Source organism: Arabidopsis thaliana, chromosome 4 (assembly GCF_000001735.4).
Source record: "Arabidopsis thaliana chromosome 4, partial sequence".
NCBI classification, from domain to species: Eukaryota; Viridiplantae; Streptophyta; class Magnoliopsida; order Brassicales; family Brassicaceae; genus Arabidopsis; species Arabidopsis thaliana.
Window position 1 is genome coordinate 12,858,564 of NC_003075.7, and position 18,216 is coordinate 12,876,779.

The following is an 18,216-nucleotide window of genomic DNA, read 5'->3' on the forward strand; positions in this document are numbered from 1 at the left end:
ATATTATTCGATATCTAATGAAATAATTCAGTCAAAAAATCATCATTTTGGCAAACAATATAACCTGTGACAGATACTGTTGTGAGTGGCTTCAAAACCATACTCAATTTGTGTAAAGTGGGGTGCTGTCACAAGGGTTAAATTACGTACCATCAATTATTTGATATTTTGTATAGCATTCATGCATTCCCAAGACCACCGTAGAAAATGTCAAAGAAAAATAAAACGAGTTACAAAAATGTAACAGAACTTTAGCAGCAAACACGTACAGCCAATGCTAAATCTTAGATCTTACACAAATCTAAACTCTTGTTTTCTCTACACCAAACTCTTTTACCAACAATGAGATCTCTAAACTTGGCAAATCTGAAAACTTTTGTTTACTCGACACCAAACAGTTCGGGTGATGTATTCTCTGTAAAAACATAATTAATAAGTGAAATTGGTTATTAAATTTTGTTGTCACATACAGTTAATATATATTTTAATCAAATTGTAAGCAAATTAGAGATTAAAAAAAGGGAACTTCAGTTAAGTAATATTTAGTTTATAAGCCTATACTATCAATTCACATAATGGATTCATTAAAAATGTGAAAAAGTTAAAATATAACAAATATTATTTACCTATCAAAAGAGAAACAGAAAATGTATGGTTGAAATAAAAAAGCGTTTGAAAATGATTGACTTATGAAACCCATTTGCATGTTGATTCTTATTACCACCTTTCGTTGTGGTCTCACTTACTTAATTAAAGACAAATAAAATGATTAATATTTTGTTGAATTAAATAAGTAAGTGATTAGCAAATGAAACTTTTGCTTTATGGAGTCTTGGTGGTTCTTCTTCGGTCAAAGGGAGTGGTTCCATCCAACCATGCAGATTCCTTATTAAGCGGTTAAAATTCGTTCCCAACCATTATTTTCCTCTTCCTCACTTTCTCCACTCTTTTCCCGAATCCGAATTCAAATATTGAACTAAGACTCTGAGAGATGTCAGCAAAATAAATTACTGTAAAGAGTATAATATGCTTCAATGTTCCATGCAAATACAAAGCTAATATATCAGAGAATATTGAGATTGTGGTCTAATTGGCTTCATTAAAAAAAAAGTTATATAGTTATTCTGCTTATTAGGAATGGTGTTTGGGTTATAACATCCAATTTCTCAAAGATAAATCCCATTGAAAGACAATTTTCTTATTTTTCAGTATAAACTGTTACCCTTAATTCATCGTCCACTTAAAGTGCTTTACCCATTACTTAGTAGATATTTCCCACATTAGTTTTTTTTTTTCCTTTTGTCTTCACCTTTGATATTCAATATATGGTCGTTATGGACCTTATGGTTGAGTTTAAGAGTTTGACTAAATTATTTCTTCCTTCACATCACAACCTTTATCACAATAGTCTTCCAGAATTTCAAATCAGCAATAAGAAATTTGTCGTTTATAAGAATTGAGGGAGCACCACCCTTTTCGTTTTACATATCGAAATAATCTGAAAAAAATTCTGGTCACGTTGTTTTAAGAAACTGTCACCAAAATTGATCAAATCCTGTTAAGCTGTCAATGTCATGCTGCAAGACGGTTTTTGATGTTTTCGTCTATTTTTTTTATATAATAGAGGTTTAATATAGTTAGGCTTCTTCTAATTCCGTATTTTTCGAATAGAGTTTTCCACATCCATTTGGAAAGTCATCAACATCTACGATAAGCTTAATGAGCATTCGCCGCAGGATTAGAAAATACGCGTCAAAGTAAAATCTCCCTTGCGGATTGCCTATAGCCATTTCTAAATTCATATCATCAACGTCCTAGTCAGTTTTGAGTACAATGTACATTGGTTCGGAACTAGTTAAGGATGTCTCTGTGTTTCCTCTAGTCACTTATCTCTTAACTTATATCCTGAGTCATCCCCAAAACATAAGCAACCATCCAAACTCCTTTGTACAAAAAGGTTGTTGTACCATTCATTAAGGGGCAATGTTGCTCGCTCAGCTAATAAACCTCTGCATCACACATGTGCATAATAACAACTTATCCATAGCTCTCTCTCCCATATGAATTTCCAAGTGCTTATATGCCACAACAAAGATAAATATATAGTTGATCAAATATAATAAAGACTTTAAAGTCTGGTCGTTTATAACTTAGCAGATTAAAAAGTCTACTCTACGCAGCCATTTAAATGCTAACAATATGTAGTCTTGACACCTGATTTTGCAGTTAAATATGGCTCAGTCAGTACCCAATATCAGCAGGATCACCAATGTACTCGGCGACTTGGTCAAGTTTAACATGAAGCATCTCCTGGCTATCTGCATCGCAAACCACACCAGTTTCCTTATCCAAATCTTTCTCAACTAGTCTCCCATACACACCCTTATGTCTACCAGACAGAACCAACACAGACCCTCCTCGCCTGGGCAATGCAGTCTCAAGCAACTCCTGATCAATCCCTTGAACCAACTCCTGCGTCTCATCCATAGCAATATCACAACTTGTTGGCCCAACCACATCAGTCACCACTGCTTTCTTAAGATACAATCTCCCACCTTTAACATCCTTGCTTATTATTCTCACCTTTATATGACTCCTAAGCCATGAGGTCTTCTCTCTCGTCTCTCTAGTTTGACCTCTATAGTTCTGCTTACAGGCTTTAACTTCAGTGCGACTCTCTCCCTCTGTTTCTCTATTACGTTTTCTCACAACTCTATCTTTCTCCATATTTTCAATCTTGTTGATACCAACTTTCACTTCCTCATGGCTTCCAGAACCAACAAGTTTATTATCTATCATCTTCATGGCTTTGTCCGATTTACCAAAGCCAAATCCTTCATTACCAGACCACTTCTCGTATTCAACAATCTTAACATCCTCTTTAGCTTTAAGACCAATCCCCTGGCCTGGTTTCCACCCATACCCAGCCAGTAACGCCTCTCCAAAGCCATCCACAGGAAAGCTCTCGAAATCCTCTTTTTCCGGAGCATCAGGGAGTGACTCCAAATCTGTCCTCATGCTTTTCAGTAACATCTTCTCCACAGGCTCTGGCTTCTCAACGTTCTCGACTTTCTGTCGCAGATTCAGACCGTACGTAATGTTGTTATCTGAGCCATCGCCAGAGGGGATCTCGGCCTCGAATTGGAGACCTGAAGCTGATGGAAGCGGTAGATCAATGCTCCTGTAGGACCTCCGACGATCCTCAATGGGAGGTATAACGTATTTCGGTTTGGAGTCGGTTAGGGTTTCGGAAGGATCGAATTCGGTGACGAACTGCTTGAGATTTCCTGCACCGATGCAGTCTTTCCTGTCGGAATTCAGACTAACTCTGGATTTCGATTTGGGAGGGAGAGAGAAAGAGAGCTTCATGGTGATGATTGTTACCTAGGAAATTATCCGGCGAGAGTCGCTACAGTCGACACTTTTGGTTTTGAGAGGTGGTAATTCATCATATAACCAGTTTACTGGGCCTATGGGCCATCCCTCATTTAGCACGTGTCTTCCTTTTTTGTTTTGCCTATGGGCCAGGGTTTTTATTTTTTGTTTTGTCTGTTATTAACACTTCTATTATTATTATTATTTTTATTTTTATTTTTAAAAAACACTAACTTCAGAAAAAATAAAAATAAAAACCTTCAGTAAATCTTATAAAAATCAGGTCTCGAATCCACTACGTTTCAGTTTTCACTCATTTATGCGTTCATTATCATTTTATCGACAATTATTGTGAAAGCGTGGTGGGGTTGAGACATCATAAAAAAATTTAATTTCAATTCTTAAAACGATGTCGTTTTTAAGTTATAGCATCAAATACGTGTTATTTTGACTCAGCAACCGTAACAGTTGACTATTACCCATTATTTACGATTTTGAATTGTGCAGTAACTGTAAAGTCCAGATATAAAATTCAAATTTTTTGAAGTTTGAATATGAATTAATCCTATAATTTATTCGCGTATGAAAATATACTTAACAGATTTTAAGGATATGAAAATACTTTTTACTTCATATGCATATGTATATACTTGTTTGAACTTTAAAGTCAATGGAGAAAATACACTAGAGGTTACAGGTGCTGCCGCTGCAATGCAACATGTCGTTTATATAGTAACTGATAGAAACTATCAACTAAAGTCTCATCACTAAATTTTCCTTAAAACTTATTACATTACTCACTACTACACAATGCATTAAAAATAACATATTTGAAAGTATATTGTGTATGCTAATTTTTGATGTGTACTTAAATCTCATTATTGGTATATAAGTAAAGAACTTTAAAAACTAAAGATAGGCAGTAAAACAAATCATACATAAAATTTACGTTGAAATTAGTTTGAATCAAATTTGCGATCTACAGTTTTCGTGTAAAACTAATCAAAGAAAAACGATTCAAAATAACCAATATATTTTGAAATGATGATTAAAACTTGGCGACAAATGAAATAAAAATAAACAATGGGAAAAAGTTTTGTGTTGTTGACCAATTAGAGACCAAAAGACTGGTTTTTGTAGTAAAAAGCAGATTACGTACAAAACAATTTAGCGGGTGGGTATATGGAATTTAGGTTCAGAATATTTTCTTCCTTTTAGGATTAGGGTTTGTCTTGCAATTTAGGATGTTATTGGACATCTGTTCAATTATGGATAGGTGGGAATAGGGTTTGAGTCTCACATATAAATCCTTGAATTTTCCACTACCATGTACATCTATATATGAAACTTCATAAAGTCCGATTTAACAAGTTTGCAGTATGGCGAGATCTGTTTTGGCATCTTAGAAACAAAGCTTAACACTAATACAAAAATAAATATTCGTCAAGAACAAGAGTAGATGACAAACAAGCTAAAGGAGGAGGAAAACAACTAAGATAACTAGCAAAAGATAGCATTTCATACTACAAGTATAAGGTAAAAATAATAAAGGCACAAAAATACCCGGAGAAGGCATTTCTTTTGGGTCTCTTCAGGTGTCTCACTCTTAAACTTCTTGATCATCTTCTCATTCTCAAAGGAGGTGTCGCTCTAGTCTTTACCTCATACATTCTTTTGTTCATTTTCTCTTTCTTATTTTTTTTTTTTTTTCAACTTTCGTTTAATGTGGAGATTTAATATGTAATTCTTATCTAAAAGATAATTAACTTTTTGCTTATGTTTTGCTTATTTTTAGTCTTTTTTTTTGTTAATATAGTTTCTTTGTTTTTGTTTATTTATTTTTAATAATTGTAGACAAAAATAATTATTAGGTTTTTAAATTAGTTTGATGTTTTTAAGCAATATAGTTGTTGGCGGCGGAGGAATACATGTACTGAAGATAAACACAGTTAAACCTTTTTAGTAACCGAACCGACCCATTTGGATTGAGATAAAATACAATCGAATAGTTTGAGTCTTAGATTGGGTTTGGTTTGGGTCGGTTTGAGTTCGGTTGGGTTGGGTCGGTTCGGTTAAAATGCCCACCCCTACTTTCCCATCATCCCCTTGACAAATTAATAACCAAATTAGTCATAATCCAATCTTTCAACATGAAAACCGGAATATGAGGGTCAAAGCGGACCCATTAAGAGAAAAGGTGGGTCAGTTGACACACCTTAAATCTACAAATAAAGTTTAATGCATGAAATTTGTTAAAGAGATAATAGCTAAGTTGGTTTATCATGTGTCATTGACACCCCCATTATCCAAGTTCAATCCTTCCCTATGTACTTTTTCGTAAAAAATTTCTTTTTATATATTAAACGAAAAAACTATTGACTCAGGTAAAAATCTTTCCTGGGTCCGCCGGTCAACGAGGAGGAAACACGACGGAATGAGAGAGAGAAGTTGGTGGCCTAATTTTTGTAGGAGAAAAAACACACAGAAAGAAAAGTAAAATGTTGACAAAATGGGGTTGGGAAATTGAGAATAAAAATTCAAAGAAGGCATGCATATTGCAATAATAATGTGCGATTTGTCAAACAAGTGGGGCTGTGAGAGAGAGCGCGTGGTCAGCACGAAGAAGAAGCAGGTACAGAGTTTTATCACCAGCTATCTATCTTTGGTTTGTTCTTAAATAATAATCAAACGCCATCTCTCTCTATTCTCTATCTATCTTCTCCACGTTACTACCACCTAACCTCTCATCCACCTTTTCTCCTTTAAGCATATTTCATTTCATCTCCGAAAGGAATTGTATCGTTCCTCACACACGCCTCTCATCTCTTATCCGTAAGTTTTGTTTCTCTTTTCTCTATTGATGTACCCTTTTGCCCATATTTGTGCTTGTGAACTCGCATTTGATCGTTTATGCTAGATCTGGTTTGGGTTTAGTCGTTTAGATGCTCGTCAAGCTCCCTTTGAATCACTAGTGCTCTTAGACTCTTATATTTACTGATTTGGAATTTTGTAATTCAAAAGTCCGAGTCTTTTGATGAACCCCCGTGCCGACCACACGATTGCTTTCAATTTGGGCTTCTTCTTAATTTTGGTGAACTATTGAGGATTTTTGCAAGTTTCTGTGTGAATCCTAGAGTAGAATGACTCAAAAATGATTTCTTTTGATTCAATTATATGCGATTGTTAATGTCTTTGAGGTTCTATGATCTGGAATTAGATTTTGGTATTATCTTAGTATATCAAAGCTTAGATGATGTTTCTTTAGCATGTAACTACTATTGTCCATATAAATTGCATAACTCATTTAACTTTCGAGCATTCTCTGCGTCTCGATTACTTATATGGTTCCTTTGTTTGTTTTTGTTCAGATTCTTGTCCTTTTTTCAGCTCAACAAGAATGGATAATTGTACTGGAGAAAATCCCATGGCTTCTCAGTTGAACATTCTCCGATGCCCGTTCTTGAGGAACATCAATGAGCCCACTAACCTCTCTTTCTCTTCATCCTTGCCTTTTCCCATCCCTGTAAGTAACCGTCTGTTGGTTCACTCCATATTGACATTTCTTATAGATTCTGATCTTGTCTCATCATATATATAGGCAAGAGCTGGGAAAGGACCTATATTTGAAGATGGTCCCAATTTTGATACGGCGTTTAGGCTTTTCCATGGCCAAGATGGAGTTGTCCCTCTCTCTGACACCGCTCGAACTGAAGCCCAGAAGCCTGTGCCTGTATTCCATCCACTTGCTGCTAAGGCGGCCACTATTAGTCTCTCATCCTTTGGATCTGGAGGGCCTTTTGGATTTGATGCATTTTCTGACATGTTTAAAAATCAAAAGAAGAAGTCAGATTCATCCAAAAATAAGGTAAAGGTTTTATGAGTTTCTTGCTCAACATTTATCTTTTAAAACTGATGTGCATAGGTAAAGAAATGTGTCTAAGGAAATAGTTAAGCTTCTAAGATTGCTTAAGTAGTATGCAATGTGTTGGCTTATGAGATAGAAAATCATGATATTTCTTTTCTCTTAGAGCACCGCTTAATTGTTGTTTCTCTTTCAGGGAGGAAACCACGAAGCCATGGGCGACGAATGGCTTAAAACAGGAAACTGCCCAATAGCAAAATCATATCGAGCTGTAAGTGGTGTGGCACCACTTGTGGCAAAGATCCTGCAACCCCCTCCAGGCATGAAATTTAAATGCCCTCAAGCAATAGTCACAGCTCGAGCAGCGATATCAAAAACACCTTTCGCCAAGAACCTCCGTCCACAACCTTTACCAGCTAAAGTACTAGTGATCGGGATGCTGGGCATGGCGTTAAATGTGCCTTTAGGGGTCTGGAGAGAGCACACTGAAAAGTTTTCGGCATCTTGGTTTATAGCTCTTCACGCAGCGGTTCCATTCATAGGAATACTGAGAAAGTCAGTGTTGATGCCTAAAACAGCTATGGTATTCACCATAGCAGCATCAGTTTTGGGACAGGTGATTGGGTCAAGAGCAGAGAGGCGGAGACTCAAGTCTGTAGCTGAGAAGAAGTTGACATTGGAGGTACCAAATCCGTCTTCTGTTGAAGCAGATCAGATGCAATTTGCCGGAGTTTCATCAGATGGAAGATGCGGTGATAAAGTGGTGATGAAGTGGAATCCCATGATGCTTGATGTTGCAAGCCCTGTGTCTTCCGGAGCAGCTACTGTTGTCTGCTAAAAGGATTTTGTAATTCTCTTCGAGGATTTATATATATAATTGTTTTTCTTGTATTTTTTTCGGCTGATTGTATTTAAAAAGTTTCTTAATGTTTGAGAAAAACAAGAATAAAGCCATTTTTTAAACTGTTAATTGTATTTTAATGTAAAAGACTTGTTTGATTGAATAAAAGGAAAGAGAAGTTGGAAATTTGGTGTTTATGCATCTCATAGGCAAGTTTTCAAATATGAACAATGTTAAATGAGTCGTTCAATAGTGCTTATGATATCGTGGTTGCAAAACATCAGTTATAGAGTGGTTGATGGTGTAGTGATTAAACATTGCATTTCGTGATCACTTGTTTGGGTCCACTCTTGCATCCTTGCTAAACCTACTCCAAAATTGGTAAACCTACTCTGAAGTTTGCAGAACTAGTCTAAAAGATTTTCTTAAAAGGCAGGCCACTAGATAGAAGAGAAATCACTTACAAGAGTTTCTTAAACTTTTCTTTTTAAAGATAAGTGATTATGGAACATTAAACTTAAGTTTACTCTCATAACCTCTATTATCATCAAATCTCCTTCTTAAATTTTTTTTTTTTTTTTTTGAAACAAATGGATTTTATTAAAAATACAAAAAAAATTGTATATTTGGATTACGTCAACTCTTACAATTTTGCTAGTCTCATAGAAAGATGTCATACAATGCTTGCATGTATTGCTTATAACAGTACGTGTGCTTTTGTTATTTCTTTTCTAGTATTGTAATTGCGTCGTACAAGAAAACTTATAAGATGCGTCGGAATTCGAAATAAAACAAATAAGGTTGGAATGTATCACATGATTTTCATACGTTTTTACAATTTCTGATAAGTCCCCCTTGGTATGATGGTATCGACTTTGTTTTCAGAAAGTTGAGTTTGTTTCTTTTCCGAAAACTAACGATGTCAAATAATGTGAATTCACAACATATATAAAAAAATGATAAGAAGAGAGCTTAATTTTGAGCGAGTGTTACAAATTAATTAAAAACTGTGTCTAGTTTAACACTTAAAAAAATTGCAATTTAAATGATAACTACCCCTGGATTATTTTCATAACAATTTTGTACATGAAAGAATTTAAGATAATATATTATTTTACCAAATTAGAAAAGCTAAAAAAATAAGTACTATAATTTGTTGTATTTAGTGAAAGAATAAATGTTGCTGGGAAAAAAAGTGAAAGAATAAATGCTTTGGGTATATACCTTATATTAAAAACAAAACGAAAAAAAATTAATGATATTTGTTACCATATATATTATATACAATCTATAAACAGAAATTAAGATAATTTATCTGAAAAGTGTTTTCAATGAGGAAAATAACAATAAACAGAAAAAATGAGGTGTATGTACAAAGATTTGTTACCAAATTTAAAGTATTCAAACAGAAAGTACCCATCTGTTTAGGCAAAGGATTCGATCATCAAACGTCCTACAATATCTTGTTTTGCGATCTCACCCACAAATTTATTTCCTATAAATTCTCTTCCTCTGTCTGATCTCTTCTATTCAAGCCCACTTCTTTTCTCTTTCTCTTGTCTTCGTGGAGTTTTCGGATCTTACACAACAATATCTTTGTCTTACTGTATTTCTTGTCCTTTTTCTTCTTACCTTTCTAACAATTATTAAGAAGAGTAAAGCTTGAATTTAAATAAAAATGATGGGAGACAATGAAGGAAGAAGAACTCCGTTATTGAATCTTGGGGTTCAAGTATCGATGAGAGTGTTAACCATCGGAGCTGCAATGGCCTCGATGTGGGTCATGATCACTAACCGTGAAGTCGCATCTGTTTATGGCATCGCTTTTGAGGCTAAATACAGCTACTCCTCTGCCTTTAGGTATATATTTTTTTAAATTTATTCTCCTTTTCTATCATCATCTACTTCTTATTTTATGAAGGTGCAATGATCTAGTTATTGAAATAATTCATATATGATACAACGAAGCATCCATCTGCATGAAATGTCATCATTCACGTTGAAAATATGAAGAAAACAGATCACACATTCGGTAGAAAAGATTGAAAAGATGAACACATTTTTCTAAAAAAAAACATCCCTCACGTATGATGTAGGAAGAACAACATGTGGGACAAATCATAATTTGGCATTTTTCATTCATCGATATGATCATCTTTATTGAAAGTAAGAGATCGAGTGATTAAAGTGTATGATTTGATGTTTGACAGGTATTTGGTGTACGCACAGATAGCTGTCTGCGCCGCGACATTGTTTACGCTTGTATGGGCTTGTTTGGCAGTCCGCAGAAGAGGACTTGTTTTTGCACTCTTCTTCTTTGATTTGGTAACTATATTACATGTTTTTGATCTAAACATTTTCATTTCTATACGTGAATACTCTTTATCTTTTAATTTGAATTAGCATGTTCACAAATTATATAAATAAACGTTTTGAGATGGGTTTGATATTTTGATGTACAGCTTACGACTTTGACGGCGATATCAGCTTTCTCTGCTGCCTTCGCGGAAGGTTACGTAGGGAAGTACGGTAACAAACAGGCCGGTTGGCTTCCGATCTGCGGTTATGTGCATGGTTATTGCAGTCGTGTCACTATCTCCCTCGCTATGTCCTTCGCCTCTTTTATCCTCTTGTTCATCCTTACGGTCTTAACTGCCTCCGCTGCTCGTCATTACTGATTTTCTTACATTTTATATCATACAATTCAATTCCTTCTACTCCAAGATAATTCAGTCTTTGTTATATATAATTGGATTTCATGAGATGCAAAATTGATTTGATATAATGAAATGAAATTGTATGATTACTTGCATGTATTTATCTTTGAGATCACTTCTTCTGTTCTTTGCTGTGCTTAATTAGTCTCCTATTTGTTTTTCTTGGAGAAAATCTAAGAAACAACAAAGTATTGACAAGAAAGAAAACGAAATTAAGATCTTGGTAATCGGAAGAGCATTTTTCTAAAACGTATAATTGTACAATAATCCTTCTGCCACCAAAAGAGTGATAACATGTTTCAAACATGCATAGATAAAACATAATCTTATTAATGTTACATATCTCTTCACAAAATCTATTCTTCCACATATTTCTCCTAAATAGGGTTTTAGCAGAGCCAACAGAAAATAAAATGCATACGATCTCATCATCACTGTATGATGGATTTCCAAAAGAGAATGTTACATATATACATCATCATAATTCATAACATTTGCATCAGACCAGGCTCAACTAGATGCAAAAGAACCAAGATGGGCCCGTTGAAGTAACTTATATTTTGGACTGGGCCTGTCACTTGGCAACTGTGGGACCCACATGAACATGTGCCGAAGATAGGCCTGAATCTCCGAGAACAAACCTCCGCCACAAAAACAGAAGACTTGTTGCTTGCGTATCATAATACGACGCCGTATCTCTACTTGCTCGAACAAACCCAAAAAGATACATATCAAGAGATTAAACCTTATCCAACTAAGAGAAGCCATTTTTATTTTTTTTGGGTCTCTGAGTTGTGTATTGAGCTTCATCTCCTTCAAATGGCTTCCTTATCAACCACTTCCCTAAGCTTCAAAGCTCCGTCCACCACAATTTCACAGGTAATTTAACAAATTCTTCTCATAAATCTCAGTGTACAGTTTGTTCTCATTCTTTTTTTTTGGAAGGAGTCTTAATCTCAACATATATAGTTTCTTTGTCGTAAACATTTCTCTTAACTATAATTTAAGGGTGGATCCTGTTATTTATCAGGTTTTAAGGAAAGCCTCAAGTTCTCAGTCTGTGACCTTTGGTCGTTTCACGTCTTCAACAAAGAGCCTTCGTCTTCAAATCAGTTGTGCCGTAAGTAATCATTTTGACTGAAGCTAAAATTTAAATTATATGAGAAATGCGATAAGTTAATTGTAGTATCGTGTGAGTGTACCTACAGGCGAAAGCAGAGACGGTGCAGAAAGTGAGTGACATTGTAAAAGAACAATTGGCTTTAGCTGCTGATGTTCCGCTCACTGCTGAATCCAAGTTCTCTGCTCTTGGTGCCGATTCTCTCGACACCGTATGTTACACTCTCTCTGTTTCATATCATTGTCATGTTATATTTCCTCTGTTTCATAATGATCTGATGTTTGAGAATTAAGCAAAAATATCATTACCTCAATGCAAAAATATGAATTTTCTGTTCTGATTGGTTACTTTTGTGTTATAAGTTAGTAGTTACTCTTTAAGATTGTTGGGTGAATATGGATGCAGGTGGAGATAGTGATGGCGTTGGAGGAAAAGTTTAACATAAGTGTGGAGGAATCTGATGCTCAAAACATTACGACCATCCAAGAGGCGGCTGATTTGATAGAGGACCTTGTTCAAAAGAAACCCGCGGCGGAAACTTCCTGAACCGGCTGTCTTTTCTTTCCTGACCTATTCTTGCCTTCAGAGCGTTTTATTACGGTATATTAGACCGTTTGTTATTTTTATTTATTTCGGAAGCTAAGATTGGGTGTTGACAATGAGACAACTTTGGTACGTTGAGATTGATTCTTTGTGGTGATTGGTCTTATGACGAATTCATAATTGTGTATTGTTTCACTACCACCTGGTCTTTTCTGTATTTGAGTTATGACATCGTTTTGTTAGTCGTGGTTAGGTTAAGTTAACTACCCTCAAAGAATGAAAACGAGAGTTGATCTTAGGTGAGTTGGGTAGTATCAAGTAGGGTAAAGCAGATGTATACTGTCTACTCAAATAGAATGGGTGTGAAAAAAACATTACCTGAAAATATGTATGAATGTAATTTGACTAGGATATTGTTGGTTTTTTGGACATTCTTATTGGGTAATCTCAAATATATTTGAGGTAATTTCAAAAGTACTAATAATATGGATATCCTTAAACTTTTGAGTAATTGATTTTTATTTTATTTTGTAATGAACGTATTTATGTACTTATTAAACCTAATTAATTTAAACTTTATATCAATGAAATCATGCAAAAGATTCTAGGTCTTTAATTTTCTTGCAGAACAAGTCACCCCTTCTCTTCTTAAACTGTAAATTTTTTATCAGCACTACAATTGCAATTGCATAGATGATGGTAGTGTAAGCAATCTTCTAGCCGCTTCCGGGTTGCAAAGTTACCAAATCTTGGTAGATTTTATAGACGATGTAGACAATCAATACATATCTCCGAGATGATACCACCTCCAATATTTTTTATACTTAATGATTTTTGTCCAATCTTACTTTGAAAACAAATATGTTCAAACCCCCTAAAACAACCCAATCATGATATGAGTAGTATTTCTCATCCTTGTATGTTTTGCCATATAGATTAATGTTTCTAATCCTCCAATTTCGTAATGGTACAGTTGCTTGAGAATCTCAAGCAATCATCATAAAAATATCACTTAAATCGATACAAAATATAAAATAAATCATGTTAGACATGAAGAATAAAAGACAAGAGTTCATTACAATATTAATCACAAGCTTTACATTCATAAATCTACCAAAAGCCAACACTACTTCACACATAAATATTTTTCTCTTGATTCATATGTAATTCAAAATTGAATCGATAACTAATTATTAGTAATCTGTATTAATGTACCCAGTTGTTATTTGTGGTTCCATAATTAATTTAAAAGGTTTTAAAAATAAAACAATTACTAATGATTTTAAAATTGCACAAATGGGTTTAGTTGAGGAAAAAATATATTAAAGAAATGGGTCCCACGTTCTCTCAACTTCCTCTCCCGCCACCATTCGGTCCACGCGTACCTCGTTTACATCTTCTCCCTTCTTCTTCCTCAGCAGCTCAATCGAAAAGTCTTTCCCACCTTGTTGACTCCGTCGATGGCGCGGAGACCAGGAACCTCCGCTTCTTCTTCACCCACGATGTCTCCGTCTCATCGGATGAGCGGCGGCGGAGGAGGAATCTCCGGCAAAAGCACGCTCCGGAAACAAAACGCCGCCGAGCTACTCGCGAAGGTCATGGAGAAGCGCGAATATGATTATGATTACGACGATGAAGATGGAGGTGAAGATCTGTACCAGGTACATCTTCCTCCTCTTACTCAGTCTCGAAGACGAGATGATAAGCGTATTGGTAAGGGCTCAGTCAACGAGAAAAAGGCTCCGGCGAAGAAACCGATCATACTTCCGGCGCCTAAATTTGATGATGAATCCGAAGATGATGAAACTAGAGCTAATTTTCGCCCAAATCCAGTGATAATTCCTAAAAAGAATGCTAGGGAACCGAGAAAAGCTCCGGCGACGAAACCGGTCGTTCTTCCGCCACCTAAATTTTCCAATGTGCGCCGGATTCCAGTGGAGATTTCTGGAAGGAATGCTAGGGGTTCGAAAGAAGCTTCGACGGTGAAACAAGTCGTTAGTACGCCTAAATTTGACGATGAATACGACAGTGATGAAATTACAGAGGATGTTCCCCGGAATCCAGTGGAGATTAGGGGTCCGGTCAGAGGAAAAGTAGCTCCGGCGGTCAAACCCGTAGTCGTTCTTCCGACTAAATTTGACGATGAATACGACAGTGATGAAATTACAGAGGATGTTCCCCGGAATCCAGTGGAGATTAGGGGTACCGTCAGAGGAAAAGTAGCTCCGGCGGTCAAACCCGTAGTCGTTCTTCCGACTAAATTTGACGATGAATACGATAGTGATGAAATTACAGCCGATGTGTCCCGGAATCCAGTGGAGGTTAGGGATCCAGTCAGAGGGAAGTTAGCTCCGGTGGTGAAACCCGTCGTTCTTCCGACTAAATTTGACGATGAATACGATAGTGACGAAATTGCAGCTGATGTCTCCCGGAAGGCAGTGGAGATTCCTCAAAAGAATGAAAAGAGTACACTCAGGGTTAGAGTCCCGGCATATTCACGTCGGAATCCGTTGGAGGAATTTGAGCAGAACGGAGAAGACAAGCAAAATGTTCAATGTGATGTGCCTGCTAAACAATCGGAAGCTCAATTAAAGTATAAGAAAAGGTAAAGCAAATTTTTCTCAAGTCAAAGCTTCTTTTGTATATGTTGTGTTTGACGAAATGACTGGGAACGAACGATTAGTTTCAGGTACCATCCTGCAAATATTTTAGCACCTAATAACTCTAACCAGCAGGAAGATGATCGAGAAGCTTCAGCCCTGCGTGATGAAGTAGGTGTTTCCCAAAATACAAGAAAACTATTTTGGTTACATCACTGATCTCTCATTTGAATCCAACTCATTATCATTGCAGTTAGACATGCTTCAAGAAGAAAACGATAATATAATGGATAAGGTCAGTGTGAACGCTCTCTTTATCTCTAATGTAGGTTATTTGTTTGTGTTTGCTGCCTTTTTGTACTTGATGTGTATATTCTTGAGTTACATATGCAGCTTCAGCGCGCTGAAGAAAGACGCGAAGCTGCAGAAGCAAGGGCTAAAGAGCTTGAGAAACAGGTGTTTATTATATCCAGTACATTTGACTTTTGTAGACATGTTTATATACAATGTTGATGGTTACTTTTAAGCTTGGTATGACTTACAACAGGTTGCTTCTCTAGGTGAAGGAGCAAATTTTGATGTCAAGCTCTTGAAGAGGTTTGATTTTCTCGTCTTTATTATATAGCCTTTGTTCACAAAATTGGGTTTTCACGAACTTTGCGCTGATCCCTCCAGGAAAGAAGCAGCATTGCGTCAAAGAGAGGTCCGTAATGCATTCATATCTAAAGGATGTTGTTGCATTTGTTCTTCGCAATATACATGTCCTTTATTCTTCTGCTAGCTTGTGTTGGCAGTTGCTTTGACAGTAAAGTTATTGAAAAGGAGAAACATAAATCTATTTGCAGGCAGCATTAAGGGCTGCTGAACAGAAAAGAGATGGAAGAAATAGGGAAACTAATGCCCTTAGCTCAGAATTTCAGGTACAATGCTCTGGTAACCAATACTCAAGCTGGTACTAAACAGTAGTTTACTAGACTTTATTGTATAAACCTTTCAACTTGACAAGGGAACAATCATCTCTTCTGTGTTGTGTTATGATCAGAGTTTAAAAGATGAAGCAGAGAAATCCACGGAACAGCTCCAGGAGGTTGAAGCTGAAATAAAGTCTCTTCGGACAATGATACATAGAACGATTTTGAGTCAAGAAGAAATGGTTTGCTTACAATCTAAACTAGAATTTTGTGCATTGACGGTTTAACTCCACCTTCTTTGTTTCATTTAACTATATGATTGACCAACCTTGCAGGAGGAAGTTGTTCTAAAGAGATGCTGGCTTGCTCGCTACTGGGAATTAGCTGTTCAACATGGTAAGAGAATTTTTCTCTCGTAAAGATACAATTGTTTTATCCTCTGTTGGGTATTGACCTGCAATGATGGATATGATGAAGTAACCTGTTCTTCTCATGATGATGCCAAGGGTTCAAATGGTTTTGAAGATCTCATAAATTGGTCCTATTATGATTAAAACATGATTAGAGCATATGCATGTTTCCCATTCACGCAGTGTACTTGTCCACTAAACTGTATACTGACATGGAGAACAACTATGTGATCCCCGCTAGCTGATCATTTGCCCTTATTTGGAAATGTTTACTTATGCATTTCATTGGGTCACTCTTAGGAATATGTGAAGATATATCCACATCAAGATATGAACATTGGTCAGCTTTAGCTCCTCTTCCCTCTGAAGTTGTCCTTTCCGCTGCCCAAAAGTCTGAAGATTCCTGGCAGACAGGTTTGATCTTCAACTATCCTGCCAATATTTCCCACATAATCATTTAGTTTGAGTATATAAAACTAATTGGTAAAATCACATCTCGCAGGTGGTAGCGATCGCACTTGGAGCAAAGTCATCAGTAATTTCAGTGATTTGAATGGAGAAGGGAACATTGAGAGTATGCTTGCTGTTGAAACGGGATTACGAGAGATAGCATCCTTGAAGGTTTATGCACACATTTTGATCTGTTTATTACTAAAAAAAACTGTTTCCCAGAAAATACACATCTCATTCATATCATTTCTTGCACCTCATAGGTTGAGGATGCTGTAATGCTTGCACTTTCCCGGTATAGACAGACAAATGTGGCTCGACAAGCCGTCACTGGTAAAACTATATCTAAAACTGATTGGCACATATAAATACTGATGTGATGTTATACAACAGACACTCATCTCATCTTAATATCCAGATCCCAGGGTGCAAGGGGAACCTAAGTTCTCCGAAACATTTGGTGAGTCACATCCTTAAACTGTTTTCGTTACTATCTAGACAGAGTATCATATAAGTAAACAAGCCTCTCAACAAAACCTGTTTTCTTGTTCTTCTTCATCTATATTGTATTTGAATCTTATGACTAAGCAGGAAGGGTTTATTCTGAATTTTGAATGCAGAGTTGAGTCATGATGAGCAACAAGATATTCTCTTTAAAGAGGTAAGTTACATCTTTACCGGGAGAGTTTAGCTTTTACTTAGCAGGATCATATACATTAACTCAAAAAACATATATACATGGTGTGTATAGGCATGGCTGCTGTATTTCTGGAAAAGAGCTAAAATTCATGGCGTGGAAAGTGATATTGCGGAAGAGCGTCTTCAGTTCTGGATCAACCGACTCGGGCAACATTCATCTTCACATGATGCAATTGATGGTATATTTATTACTTGAAGCTAAATCAGTTAAAGTAAAGAATCTGATTCCTTTTGTGTTTGCTGGGACAGTGGAAAGAGGAATGAGGGAGCTAAGGAAGCTTGGAATAGAACAACAATTGTGGGAAACATCTCGTAAAGAACTCATCGACTCCTCTTTTCTTCCTTCTTATTCCGTTTCTGACTACAATGACGAGTGACCACCTCTACTCTCCTCTTTGCCTCCAATTTTCTTTATTCACGACACACGCTCACATAAACATACACATACACACACAAAGGTAATCAAAATCATTTTTTCCTGCTCGACAAAGCTTAGAAGAAACACAAAAGAATTCATACTACATCTGTTTTGCTTTCAGACTGTGTTCCAATTGTTGATATATGTTTGGCTTCCATGTTGTTACTTGTATAATACTCTTCGTTACCTCACCCAAATAACCCAAATACAGGTTTTTTGAGAACAAAAAGCTGAATTTCATATAGTTAGGGGCAAAAATATAAATTTTAT

General features: G+C 36.1%; 5 protein-coding genes and 1 long non-coding RNA gene across 9 annotated transcripts; 5 read left to right on the plus strand and 1 right to left on the minus strand.

Annotated features, from left to right (window-relative positions):
* Positions 1 to 722: 722 nt before the first annotated feature.
* On the plus strand, positions 723 to 1,047 carry AT4G07335. The gene has a single exon (NR_142133.1). It is a non-coding gene; the product is annotated as an other RNA (long non-coding RNA).
* Positions 1,048 to 1,768: 721 nt separating this feature from the next.
* On the minus strand, positions 1,769 to 3,412 carry AT4G25020 (D111/G-patch domain-containing protein). Its single transcript, NM_118634.3, has one exon. It carries the CDS (start codon positions 3,367 to 3,369, stop codon positions 2,242 to 2,244), a length of 1,128 nt encoding a protein of 375 aa, NP_567715.1. The 5' UTR covers positions 3,370 to 3,412; the 3' UTR covers positions 1,769 to 2,241.
* A 2,476-nt stretch (positions 3,413 to 5,888) lies between these two features.
* AT4G25030 (Serine/Threonine-kinase) lies at positions 5,889 to 8,264 on the plus strand. 2 transcript variants are annotated; one of them, NM_118635.5, is made up of 4 exons: positions 5,889 to 6,207; positions 6,744 to 6,898; positions 6,974 to 7,240; positions 7,434 to 8,264. In NM_118635.5, the coding sequence occupies exons 2-4, from the start codon at positions 6,773 to 6,775 to the stop codon at positions 8,073 to 8,075; spliced, it is 1,035 nt and encodes a 344-aa protein (NP_194233.1). In that variant the 5' UTR covers positions 5,889 to 6,207; positions 6,744 to 6,772; the 3' UTR covers positions 8,076 to 8,264. The 2 variants fall into 2 exon arrangements, with proteins under 2 accessions (NP_194233.1, NP_974613.1); NM_202884.3 differs by having other exon boundaries at positions 6,185 to 6,466.
* A 1,341-nt stretch (positions 8,265 to 9,605) lies between these two features.
* Positions 9,606 to 10,932, plus strand: AT4G25040 (Uncharacterized protein family (UPF0497)). The gene is made up of 3 exons (NM_118636.3): positions 9,606 to 9,938; positions 10,289 to 10,403; positions 10,541 to 10,932. The coding sequence occupies exons 1-3, from the start codon at positions 9,757 to 9,759 to the stop codon at positions 10,754 to 10,756; spliced, it is 513 nt and encodes a 170-aa protein (NP_194234.1). The 5' UTR covers positions 9,606 to 9,756; the 3' UTR covers positions 10,757 to 10,932.
* Positions 10,933 to 11,442: 510 nt separating this feature from the next.
* Positions 11,443 to 13,001, plus strand: ACP4 (acyl carrier protein 4). 2 transcript variants are annotated; one of them, NM_001203902.1, is made up of 4 exons: positions 11,443 to 11,674; positions 11,826 to 11,915; positions 12,004 to 12,162; positions 12,321 to 12,753. In NM_001203902.1, exons 1-4 carry the CDS (start codon positions 11,615 to 11,617, stop codon positions 12,459 to 12,461), a joined length of 450 nt encoding a protein of 149 aa, NP_001190831.1. In that variant the 5' UTR covers positions 11,443 to 11,614; the 3' UTR covers positions 12,462 to 12,753. The 2 variants fall into 2 exon arrangements, with proteins under 2 accessions (NP_001190831.1, NP_194235.1); NM_118637.4 differs by having other exon boundaries at positions 11,445 to 11,674; positions 12,004 to 12,126; positions 12,321 to 13,001.
* An 814-nt stretch (positions 13,002 to 13,815) lies between these two features.
* On the plus strand, positions 13,816 to 18,171 carry AT4G25070 (caldesmon-like protein). Of its 2 annotated transcripts, none has more exons than NM_001125579.2 (16): positions 13,816 to 15,063; positions 15,142 to 15,229; positions 15,312 to 15,353; positions 15,452 to 15,514; positions 15,606 to 15,655; positions 15,734 to 15,761; positions 15,904 to 15,978; positions 16,101 to 16,211; positions 16,305 to 16,365; positions 16,680 to 16,793; positions 16,882 to 17,000; positions 17,093 to 17,162; positions 17,248 to 17,289; positions 17,450 to 17,490; positions 17,581 to 17,707; positions 17,778 to 18,171. In NM_001125579.2, the coding sequence occupies exons 1-16, from the start codon at positions 13,919 to 13,921 to the stop codon at positions 17,903 to 17,905; spliced, it is 2,304 nt and encodes a 767-aa protein (NP_001119051.1). In that variant the 5' UTR covers positions 13,816 to 13,918; the 3' UTR covers positions 17,906 to 18,171. The 2 variants fall into 2 exon arrangements, with proteins under 2 accessions (NP_001119051.1, NP_194237.2); NM_118639.3 differs by having other exon boundaries at positions 13,883 to 15,063; positions 15,148 to 15,229.
* Positions 18,172 to 18,216: the final 45 nt, after the last annotated feature.

Bases quoted from the DNA above. Each gene is read 5' to 3' on its own strand.
- AT4G25020 (NM_118634.3), bottom strand. From the start codon at position 3,369: ATGAAGCTCTCTTTCTCTCTCCCTCCCAAATCGAAATCCAGAGTTAGT.
- AT4G25030 (NM_118635.5), top strand. From the start codon at position 6,773: ATGGATAATTGTACTGGAGAAAATCCCATGGCTTCTCAGTTGAACATT. The intron at 6,899-6,973 runs GTAAGTAACCGT...TCATATATATAG, and splicing joins CCTTGCCTTTTCCCATCCCT to GCAAGAGCTGGGAAAGGACC. The intron at 7,241-7,433 runs GTAAAGGTTTTA...TTTCTCTTTCAG, and splicing joins CAGATTCATCCAAAAATAAG to GGAGGAAACCACGAAGCCAT.
- AT4G25040 (NM_118636.3), top strand. From the start codon at position 9,757: ATGATGGGAGACAATGAAGGAAGAAGAACTCCGTTATTGAATCTTGGG. The intron at 9,939-10,288 runs GTATATATTTTT...GATGTTTGACAG, and splicing joins AGCTACTCCTCTGCCTTTAG to GTATTTGGTGTACGCACAGA. The intron at 10,404-10,540 runs GTAACTATATTA...TTTGATGTACAG, and splicing joins CACTCTTCTTCTTTGATTTG to CTTACGACTTTGACGGCGAT.
- ACP4 (NM_001203902.1), top strand. From the start codon at position 11,615: ATGGCTTCCTTATCAACCACTTCCCTAAGCTTCAAAGCTCCGTCCACC. The intron at 11,675-11,825 runs GTAATTTAACAA...GTTATTTATCAG, and splicing joins CGTCCACCACAATTTCACAG to GTTTTAAGGAAAGCCTCAAG. The intron at 11,916-12,003 runs GTAAGTAATCAT...GTGTACCTACAG, and splicing joins GTCTTCAAATCAGTTGTGCC to GCGAAAGCAGAGACGGTGCA.
- AT4G25070 (NM_001125579.2), top strand. From the start codon at position 13,919: ATGGCGCGGAGACCAGGAACCTCCGCTTCTTCTTCACCCACGATGTCT. The intron at 15,979-16,100 runs GTACAATGCTCT...TGTTATGATCAG, and splicing joins CCCTTAGCTCAGAATTTCAG to AGTTTAAAAGATGAAGCAGA. The intron at 17,491-17,580 runs GTAAGTTACATC...TGGTGTGTATAG, and splicing joins AAGATATTCTCTTTAAAGAG to GCATGGCTGCTGTATTTCTG.